Raw genomic sequence first — 10781 nt, 5'->3', positions numbered from 1 at the left:
GAGTGGGGGGCTGGGGCCTAAATGTGGGGTTGGGGCCTGTGGGGTTAAGGCCTAAGTGTGGGGCTGGGGCCTGTGTGGGGTTAAGGCCTAGGTGTGGGGCCTGAGTGTGGGGCTGGGGCCTGTGTGTGAGGTTAAGGCCTAAGTTTGGGGCTGGGGCCTAGGTGTGGGGCCTGAGTGTGGGGCTGGGGCCTAAGTGTGGGGTTAAGGCTTGAGTGCGGGGCTGGGGCCTGTGTGGGGTTAAGGCCTAAGTGTGGGGCTGGGGTCTGTGTGGGGTTGAGGCCTGAGTGTGGGGCTGAGGCCTGTGTGGGGTTACGGCCTAAGTGATGGGTTAAGGCCTGAGTGTGGGGCTGGAGGCTGGGGTCTGTGTGGGGTTAAGGCCTAGGTGTGGGGCCTGAGTGTGGGGCTGGGGCCTGTGTGGGGTTGGGGCCTGAGTGTGGGGCTGGGGGCTGAGGCCTGAGTGTGGGGTTAAGGCCTAAGTGTGGGGTTGGGGCCTGAGTGTGGGGCTGGGGGGCTGGGGCCTGCGTGGGGTTAAGGCATAAGTGCAGGGCCTGAGTGTGGGGCTGGGGCCTAAGTGGGGGGTTAAGGCCTGAGTGTGGGACTGGGGGGCTGGGGCCTGTGTGGGGTTAAGGCATAAGTGCAGTGCCTGAGTGTGGGGCTGGGGCCTAAGTGTGGGGTTAAGGCCTGAGTGTGGGGCTGGGGCCTGTGTGGTGTTAAGGCCTAAGTGGGGGGTTAGGGCCTGAGTGTGGGGCTGGGGTCTGTGTGGGGTTTAGGCCTGAGTGTGGGGCTGGGGCCTGTGTGTGAGGTTAAGGCCTAAGTTTGGGGCTGGGGCCTAGGTGTGGGGTTAAGGCCTAGGTGTGGGGCTTGAGTGGGGGGCTGGGGCCTAAATGTGGGGCTGGGGCCTGTGTGGGGTTAAGGCCTAAGTGTGGGGCTGGGGCTGTGTGGGGTTAAGGCCTAAGTGTGGGGCTGGGGCCTGAGTGTGGGGCTGGGACCTGTGTGGGGTTGAGGCCCAAGTGGGGGGGCTGGGGGCCTGAGTGTGAGGCTGGGGGGCTGGGGCCTGTGTGGGGTTAAGGCTTGAGTGCGGGGCTGGGGCCTAGGTGTGGGGTTAAGGCCTAGGTGTGGGGCCTGAGTGGGGGGCTGGGGCCTAAATGTGGGGCTGGGGCCTGTGTGGGGTTAAGGCCTAAGTGTGGGGCTGGGGTCTGTGTGGGGTTAAGGCCCAAGTGGGGGGCGTAAGTGTGGGGTTAAGGCCTAAGTGTGGGGTTGGGGCCTGTGGGGTTAAGGCCTAAGTGTGGGGCTGGGGCCTGTGTGGGGTTAAGGCCTAGGTGTGGGGCCTGAGTGTGGGGCTGGGACCTGTGTGTGAGGTTAAGGCCTAAGTTTGGGGCTGGGGCCTAGGTGTGGGGCCTGAGTGGGGGGCTGGGGCCTAAATGTGGGGCTGGGGTCTGTGTGGGGTTAAGGCCTAAGTGTGGGGCTGGGGCCTGTGTGGGGTTAAGGCCTAAGTGTGGGGCTGGGGCCTGAGTGTGGGGCTGGGACCTGTGTGGGGTTGAGGCCTGAGTGTGGGGTTAAGGCCTGAGTGGGGGGTTGGGGCCTAAGTGGGGGGTTAAGGCCTGAGTGTGGGGCTGGGGCCTGTGTGTGAGGTTAAGGCCTAAGTGTGGGGCTGGGGCCTAGGTGTGGGGTTAAGGCCTAGGTGTGGGGCTGGGGCATGGAGCAGCCCTGGCTCTGCTCAAGGAATTGCCCCACAGTTGTCTGTGGGCCTGGCTTGAGCCTCTGGCAGGCAACTGCAAGGCCTCAGGTGTCCCCCCCAAAAACCCCCCAGCCTGACCCACGTCACCCCGCTCCCTTCCCCCTTTACCACCCCATTTTCCCCACTTCTAACAGCATCCAAACCCCGAGAAGAAAATCTGACAGCGTCCAAAGCAGCTTCCAGCTTCACCGCGGCGTGAGTAAAGGCACCTGGAAAAGAGCTTCATCTCCTTGGCTTCGAGCGTCTCGGGGAGGTTTGGTGGCAGGTTGGTTTTAGAAGCGGGCAACAAATGGGGTGACATTGACCCCACGAAGCTGAGTCGTCACCCGAAAGAACCCAAATTTGGTTTGGGAGGAGCCCCAAAAACTGAGGTGAATCTTGAACCCATCCTGACCCGAAGCCAGGTCTCAAAACCCTGCTTCCAATGAACGCCTCCCCGCTTCTCCCTTTTCGGGTCGCAGCGTGGATCCCCTTCCACGTCACCCCATGGGGACCCGGCGGGGCCTCTCAGGTGTCCCCAAGGCGTCTGTCACTTGTGGCTGTCCCTGCTCTGCTCCTATGGGGTTGTGACAGCCAGCACTGGGAGCACTGGGAGCACTGGGAGATGCCAGGGGGCAGCTGGGGCTGCAGGGTAACAGTGATGTCCCCACAGGCGCCATGTTTGTCACCAAAGGATCCTGGACGTTGGTGGCCTCAGGACAACTTCCTGCCCACGTCCCTCCTGGTGAGCGCCCCTTATGTCCCCCCTCTGTGTCACCCCCGTGTCCCTTGCGTGCCTTTACGACCCATAATGTCTCCCTGTGGCGCTCAGTGGCCCCCCAACGTCTGCCCCACGTCCCCCTGCCTGTCCTCTCTGTGTCCCCAGCTCCCTCGGTGACGCTCGCATCCCGGTGTCACCCCACGTCACTCCGTGTCCCCTCCTTCCCTCCGTTGTCACGCAGGACGTCATCCCACATCCTCATCTCACTCCCCTGTTTGGCTCTGTGTCACCCCTGTGTCACCCTGCATGTCCCCTGTGTCACTTCACATGTCCACTATGTCATTCCACATGTCCCCATGTCACTCTGCATGTCCCACTGTCCCCCCACATCACTCCATGTGTCCCCATGTCACACCATACACCCCTTCTTTCACTCCGTGCCTCCTCCATGACACTTTCATGTCCCCTATGTCACTCCATGTGTCCCCATGTCACCAGATGCCCCTGCTCCCACTCTGTATCTCCTCCATGTCACCTTGCATGTCCCTCAGGATGTCCCCATGTCACTCCACATGTCCCGATGTCACTCTTCATGTCCCCTATGTCATTCCATGTGTCCCCATGTCACTCTGCACATCCCTCAGGATGTCCCCATGTCACTCTGCATGTCCCCTGTGTCATTCCACATGTCCCCATGTCACTCCATGTGTCCCCATGTCACACCAGATGCCCCTTCTTTCACTCTGTGCCTCTTCCATGTCACTCCACATGTCCCCATGTCACTCTTCATGTCACCTATATCACTCCACATGTCCCCAGGATGTCCCCTATGTCACTCCACATGTCCCCATGTCACACCAGATGCCCCTCCTTCCACTCTGTATCTCCTCCATGTCACTCTGCACGTCCTTCCAGATGTCCCTCTGTCTCTCCACATGTCCCCTCTGTCACTCCACATGTCCCCATGTCATTCCTCGTGTCCCCATGTCACACCAGATGCCCCTGCTCCCACTCTGTACCTCCTCCATGTCACTCTGCATGTCCCTCACGATGTCCCTATGTCTCTCCAGATGCCCCCTGTGTCTCTCCACATGTCCCCATGTCATTTCACGTGTCCCCATGTCACTCTGCATGTCCCCTATGTCACTATTCACGTCCCCTCTGTCATTCCACATGTCCCCATGTCACCCTGCATGTCCCATGTCCCCCATGTCATTCCACATGTCCCCATGTCACACCAGATGCCCCTCCTTCCACTCTGTATCCTCCATGTCACTCTGCATGTCCCTCAAGATGTCCCCATGTCACTCCACGTGTCCCAATGTCACTCCATGTGTCCCCTATGTCACTCTACGTGTCCCCATGTCACACCAGATGCCTCTCCTTCCACTCTGTACCTCCTCCATGTCACCCTGCATGTCCCTCAAGATGTCCCTATGTCTGTCCACATGTCCCCATGTCATTTCACGTGTCCCCATGTCACTCTGCATGTCCCCTATGTCCCTCAGGATGTCCCCATGTCTCTCCACATGCCCCGTGTCACTCCACATGTCCCCATGTCACTCTGCATGTCCCATGTCCCCTCATGTCCCCTCACATCCATGCCTCCTCCATGTCGCCCTGCATGTCCCTCAGGATGTCCCCCATGTCACTCTACGTGTCCCCATGTCACTTTTCATGTCCCCTATGTCATTCCACATGTCCCCATGTCACACCATACACCCCTTCTTTCACTCCGTGCCTCCTCCATGTCACTCTGCATGTCCCTGTGTCACTCCACGTGTCCCCATGTCACTCTTCATGTCACCTGTATCACTCCACGTGTCCCCAGGATGTCCCCTATGTCACTCCACATGTCCCCATGTCACACCAGATGCCCCTCCTTCCACTCTGTATCTCCTCCATGTCACCCTGCATGTCCCTCAAGATGTCCCTATGTCTCTCCACATGTCCCCATGTCACTCTGCATGTCCCCTATGTCACTATTCACGTCCCCTCTGTCATTCCACATGTCCCCATGTCACCCTGCATGTCCCACTGTCCCCTCACATCACTCCACATGTCCCCATGTCACACCATACATCCCTCCTTTCACTCTGTACCTCCTCCATGTCACTATTCATGTCCCCTATGTCACTCCATGTGTCCCCATGTCACCCTACATGTCCCTCAGGATGTCCCTATGCCTCTCCACATGTCCCCTATGTCACTCCACATGTCCCCATGTCACACCAGATGCCCCTCCTTCCACTCTGTACCTCCTCCATGTCACTCTGCATGTCCCCTATGTCACTCCACGTGTCCCCATCTCACTCTGCACGTCCCTCAGGATGTCCCCATGTCACTCCACGTGTCCCCATGTCACACCAAATGCCCCTCCTTCCACTCTGTACCTCCTCCATGTCTCTCTGCACATCCCCTATGTCACTCCATGTGTCCCCATGTCACCCTGCACATCCCTCAAGATGTCCCCATGTCACTCTGCATGTCCCACTGTCCCCTCACATCACTCCACGTGTCCCCATATCACACCAAACGCTCCTTCTTTCACTCTGTGCCTCTTCTATGTCACTCCATGTGTCCCCATGTAACCCTGCATGTCCCTCACGATGTCCCTATGTCTCTCCAGATGCCCCCTGTGTCTCTCCACATGTCCCCATGTCATTTCACGTGTCCCCATGTCACTCTGCATGTCCCCTATGTCCCTCAGGATGTCCCCTATGTCACTATTCATGTCCCCTATGTCACTCCATGTGTCCCCATGTCACTCTGCATGTCCCCTATATCCCTCAGGATGTCCCCTATGTCACTATTCACGTCCCCTCTGCCATTCCACATGTCCCCATGTCACCCTGCATGTCCCATGTCCCCCCACATCACTCCACATGTCCCCATGTCACACCATACACCCCTCCTTTCACTCCATGCCTCCTCCATGTCACTCTGCACGTCCCCTATGTCATTCCATGTGTCCCCATGTCACCCTGCACGTCCCTCAGGATGTCCCCATGTCACCCTGCATGTTCCCTATGTCACTCCACGTGTCCCCATGTCACTCTTCATGTCACCTATATCACTCCACATGTCCCCAGGATGTCCCCTATGTCACTCCACATGTCCCCATGTCACACCATACACCCCATCCTTTCACTCCATGCCTCCTCCATGTCACTCTGCATGTCCCTCAAGATGTCCCTATGTCTCTCCACATGTCCCCATGTCACCCTGCATGTCCCATGTCCCCTCACATCACTCCACATGTCCCCATGTCACACCATACACCCCTCCTTTCACTCTGTGGCTCTTCTATGTCACTCCACATGTCCCCATGTCACTCTTCATGTCACCTATATCACTCCACGTGTCCCCAGGATGTCCCCTATGTCACTCCACATGTCCCCATGTCACACCAGATGCCCCTCCTGCCACTCTGTACCTCCTCCATGTCACCCTACATGTCCCCTCTGTCATTCCATGTGTCCCCATCTCACTCTGCATGTCCCCTATGTCACTCCATGTGTCCCCATGTCCCTCAGGATGTCCCCATGTCACTCTGCACGTCCCTCAGGATGTCCCCATGTCACTCCTCATGTCCCCCATGTCTCTCCACGTGTCCCCATGTCACCAGACGCCCCCCCTCCCGCTCTGTCCCTCCTTGTCCCTCCACCTCTCTCACCGCCTCCCCATCTCCCACCCAACGCCCCCCATCTCCCCCTCTCCACCCCCCACGTGCCCCCATCCCCCCCACACCCCCCCCTCACCTTTTCCCCTCTCCCCACAGCCCCAGGCCCATCCCTGGAGCCCTCCCTCCCCCCTCACCGCCTCGACGCCTCCTCATCCTCCCCACCTCATCCCAGCCCTCACCGCTGCTCCGACTGCGGCAAAGCCTTCGCCTCCCGCTCCCGCCTGGCCGTCCACCTCCGCGTGCACACAGGCGAGCGCCCTTTCAGCTGCCCCCACTGCCCCAAACGCTTCAGCCAGAGCTCGGCCCTGGGTTTGCACCTCCGCCTGCACACCGGCGAACGCCCTCACGTCTGCCCCGACTGCGGCAAAGCCTTCGCCGTCTCCTCTCACCTGGCCGTTCACCGCCGCGTCCACACCGGAGAGCGGCCCTTCGCCTGCCCCCATTGCCCCAAACGATTCAGCCAGAGCTCGGCCTTGGCCCTGCACCGCCGCCGGCACACGGGGGAAAGGCCTCACGCCTGCGTCGATTGCGGCAAAGCCTTCGCCGTGGCCTCGCACCTCGCCGCCCATCGTCGCATCCACACTGGGGAGAAGCCGTTTCCTTGCCCGCGTTGTGGGAAGTGTTTCAGGCAACGCTCCGGGCTCGTCACGCATCAACGGGGACACAAATAGGATTGGGGATGTTGGGATGGATGCTTGGTGGCTGAGATGCTCCAGGGTCTCCAAAATCCCCCCTGTAGCTCTGCTTGTTCCATAGGCATCACTGGGGGCGGCCTTGAATTCAGAACAGCCTCCAGATGTCAGCCAAGCTGCCTGCAGGAGGCCCAGCATCTCCAATATAAGGACATCAGGAATCCCTTTGCCTCTGCTCATCACACATCAGCTCAGACACAAATAGGATTGGGGATGTTGGGATGGATGCTTGGTGGCTACCAGAGCTGCTCCAGGACCTCCAAAATCCCCCCTGTAGCTCTTCTTGTTCCATAGGCATCACTGGGGGCAGCCTTGATATCAGAACAGCCTCCAGATGTCAGCCAAGCCGCCTGCAGGAGCCCAAAATGAGGACATCAGGAATCCCTTTGCCTCTGCTCATCACACATCAACGGGGACACAAATAGGATTGGGGATGTCAGCATGGCTGCTCGGTGGCTACCAGGGATGCTCCAGGATCTCAAATCCCCCCTGTAGCTCTGCTTGTTCTGTAGGCATCACTGTGGGCAGCCTTGCTATCAGAACAGCCTCCAGATGTCAGCCAAGCTGCCTGCAGGAGCCCAAAATGAGGACATCAGGAATCCCTTTGCCTCTCTCATCACACATCAGTGCAGACACAAGCAGGATTGGGGATGTTGGGATGGATGCTTGGTGGCTACCAGAGCTGCTCCAGGATCTCAAATCCCCCCTGTAGCTCTGCTTGTTCCATAGGCGACACTCAGGGCAGCCTTGATATCAGAACAGCCTCCAGATGTCAGCCAAGCTGCCTGCAGGAGCCCCAGCATCTCCAATATAAGGACATCAGGAATCCCTTTGCCTCTCTCATCACACATCAATGGGGACACAAGTAGGATTGGGGATGTTGGGATGGATGCTTGGTGGCTGAGATGCTCCAGGGTCTCCAAAATCCCCCCTGTAGCTCTGCTCGTTCCATAGGCATCACTGTGGGCAGCCTTGATATCAGAACAGCCCCCAGATGTCAGCCAAGCTGCCTGCAGGAGGCCCAGCATCTCCAATATAAGGACATGAGGAATCCCTTTGCCTCTGTGGGCTTGGGGACGTGGGGCAGCTGCTCAGTGCCTCCAGGGATGCCGGGATCCTGACTGGAATCCCCTGCCCTGTCCATTCTGTCGGCTTCACCTGGGGCAGCTTTGAGGACATCAGAACAGACTGCAGACCCCAAGCTGCCTCCAGGATCCCCCAGCATCTCAAAATAGGGTCAGTGGGAATCTCTGTACCTCTGCCCATCGCAGTGGGGACATTGGGGAGCCATGCCTGCGCTCTGGTGATGCACACAGGAGGACAAATCTGCCCCAAGAAACCGGCTGTTGCCACGGGGACACCTGGAAGCCGCCACCAACCTTCTGCTCACGTCTCCCATGGGGAAATACGGACCTGGAGACAGCCCACATCCAGCTCTGCGCATCCCAACCCAGGTCCAGACCCCCCCCAACCTCCCTCCAGACACCCCAGTTTTGCCCCTGCATCCTCTGGGATCCCATGGCCTCATCTCTGCCCCTCCTGGGAGGGAGGGAGGGGTGACATGGCATCCTGCCTGCAGCAGCGCTTCTAAACGGGGCAAAAACTGAAAGAAAGGGAGAAATCGCCTTTGTCAGCGCCCCGTGCCCTTAAAGTGTTGGTGAAGGACGGGTGTCCCCTGCACAGCTCTGCCCCGGGGCGGGGGGGGGAAGGAGCGTGGCGATAAAAGCAGACAGCGGCAGCAGCGCGCGGAGTCGACACCATCGAGTCGACACCATCGAGTCTCGGTCCGCCGAGCGGCGCAGAGCGGCCCCTGGTGGGGCACGAGAGCTTCCGGCGGTGCGGGGTCGAGGGCGGTGCGACTGCAAAACGGTGGGGGAAGGGCCGGGGGGGGATGGAAGGGGGGGGGGCTGCAGGGTCGCCTGCGTTCCCAAGGACCCCGCAGGGTTCAGGGAGCCCCGACCCCCTTCCCGTTGCCACCGCGTGTGCCCCGTTTTCACATCCGTTGTCTTTTCGAGGACCCACCGCCCCACACTGTTTTCCGTTTCCTCCCCCTCCCCGTTTGGTGTCCCGTCGTTCTGAGGCCACGTCTCGCCCGCAGGCCATGGAAGAGCCGGATGAGCGGGATGGAGGCGGGGGCACAGAGCCCGGCGAGCACCGAGGTGAGACCTGGGATGCTGTGGGTCGGTGGGGGCACGGAGGGCTGGTGGGCACAGCCAGGAGAGGGGTGAGGACAAGCAGGGATGGAGAGCCGGTGTTCCTGTGATGCTCCTGTGATGCTCCTGCGATGTTCCGTGCTCTGTCTGTGCCTAGGGAGGGACGTCCAAACCCCAAATGAGCTGCATTTGGGGCAGGTTCCTCACAGCCTCAACCCCAAATGAGCTGCATTTGGAGCAGGTTCCTCACAGCCTCATCTCCTCGGGTGGACACCCAGCTCCTGCCAGGCCCTGCCTTTGGTTCTGTCCCACCTGAGGGAGTTTTGAGGGGCTCTGGGGGGAGCCCATGCTGCGTGGGTCCGACATCCACCCCTGCAATCAGAGTCGTGTTCCTTCTGCTTGTGCCTGCGTAAGAGCTGGGTGTCTCCAAGGACAAAGACCCTCCCTGTTCCAGCTCCAAACCAATTCCAGCACCAACCAGAGCAGTTCTGTGTGCTCTGTGCTCCTCAAAGTGAGCTTTGAAGAATGGAGATGGAACAGGAGCTCTGCAGGCTCCCTGCACCCAACCCAAATCAGATCCAGCCCCAATCAACGCATCCCATTTTAGGCCATGACCCTCGTGGCCACGTCTGGATGTGAGACAGGGCGCCGTGTTGGTGGTGTGGGATTGATCAGAAGGTTAATTAGCGATTCAGAGAGGGTAATTAAGGACCCCCCCGCGGTGACAGCCGTCTCTGTCTCACCACAGGCACCACAGGGAGCCCTGACAGCCTGATGACATCCGCAGTGCCTCCAGCAGCCTTGGAGCTGGGCTGGGCCTGGGGGTTTCCCCCCACATCCCCTCCAAGTGCCCGGAAACCCTACAAGTGCACCGAGTGCGGCAAAGCTTTCGGGCAGAGCTCGCACCTGATGCGACACCTGGGCACCCACACGGGCGAGAAGCCCTACAAGTGCACTGCCTGCACCAAGAGCTTCACCCAAAACTCCAACCTGCTCCAGCACCAACGCACCCACACCGGTGAGAAACCCTACGAGTGCGGCGCCTGCGGCAAACGCTTCGGCTGGAGCTCCAACCTCAGCCAGCACCTCCGCCTTCACAGCGGCCACAAACCGTTCCGGTGCACGCAGTGCGACAAACGTTTCGGCGAGAGCTCCCGTCTGGTTGAACACCAACGCACCCACACTGGTGAGAAACCCTACCTGTGCCCCGACTGCCCCAAAACCTTCAGCCGCAGTTCCCACCTCGTCCGTCACCGCCGCCTCCATGCTGCTGAGCGGGGAGCCGCCTTGGCTGTGCAGCAGGGGCTCTGAGGGGGAAGGGAGGAGGAAGAAAGAGCTGTGGTGCGACCTACGGCCGCTGCAGCCCTTCTGTGGTGGCCCCTGGGGTGCAGGGTTTGGCCTTGCGGGTGTTGGTCATCAAGGCAAAGATTTTGGGAAGATCTGCCATGAGGTCGGGGGAATTTTTACGGCTTCTCCATGGTGGCTACAGGCCCTGATGGCAGCGTTCATCAGCACAAGGACCTGTGATGTGGCCATGGGCTGCTTTCTGCAGCGGCCTTGGGGACACGTGCGACTCCATCAATGCCTGTTCTTACGGGGAGCCGACGTGGGCAGGACTTTGTGAGGGGGTCAGTGGCTACGGAGCCCTTCTGAGGTGGCCGTGGGATGCAGAGCAGCCCTTTTGGTGGCCGTCCTCAACGCGAAGACATGGGAAGGGGCCAATGGAAAAAAGAACTGGCCCTGCTGCTGTCCCCATTGGCTCTTGCAGAAGCCACCCGGGTCACCAGAGGTGACATTGGGGCTAAAGGTTGAC

At 59.8% G+C, this 10781-nt stretch overlaps 1 protein-coding gene across 1 annotated transcript; it reads left to right on the top strand.

Moving 5' to 3' along the window:
• Window positions 1-1340: 1340 nt before the first annotated feature.
• LOC125687707 (zinc finger protein 501-like) lies at window positions 1341-10564 on the top strand. Its single transcript, XM_048932950.1, has 6 exons — window positions 1341-1389; window positions 1663-1786; window positions 1873-2003; window positions 2391-2462; window positions 6220-6788; window positions 9815-10564. The coding sequence occupies exons 4-6, from the start codon at window positions 2396-2398 to the stop codon at window positions 10277-10279; spliced, it is 1101 nt and encodes a 366-aa protein (XP_048788907.1). The 5' UTR covers window positions 1341-1389; window positions 1663-1786; window positions 1873-2003; window positions 2391-2395; the 3' UTR covers window positions 10280-10564.
• The last annotated feature ends 217 nt before the right edge of the window (window positions 10565-10781 follow it).

This window comes from Lagopus muta, unplaced genomic scaffold (genome assembly GCF_023343835.1).
Source record: "Lagopus muta isolate bLagMut1 unplaced genomic scaffold, bLagMut1 primary scaffold_165, whole genome shotgun sequence".
Taxonomy (NCBI): Eukaryota; Metazoa; Chordata; class Aves; order Galliformes; family Phasianidae; genus Lagopus; species Lagopus muta.
Note: the sequence above shows the minus strand (reverse complement) of the source record. Positions and strands in the feature narration are given on the sequence as shown.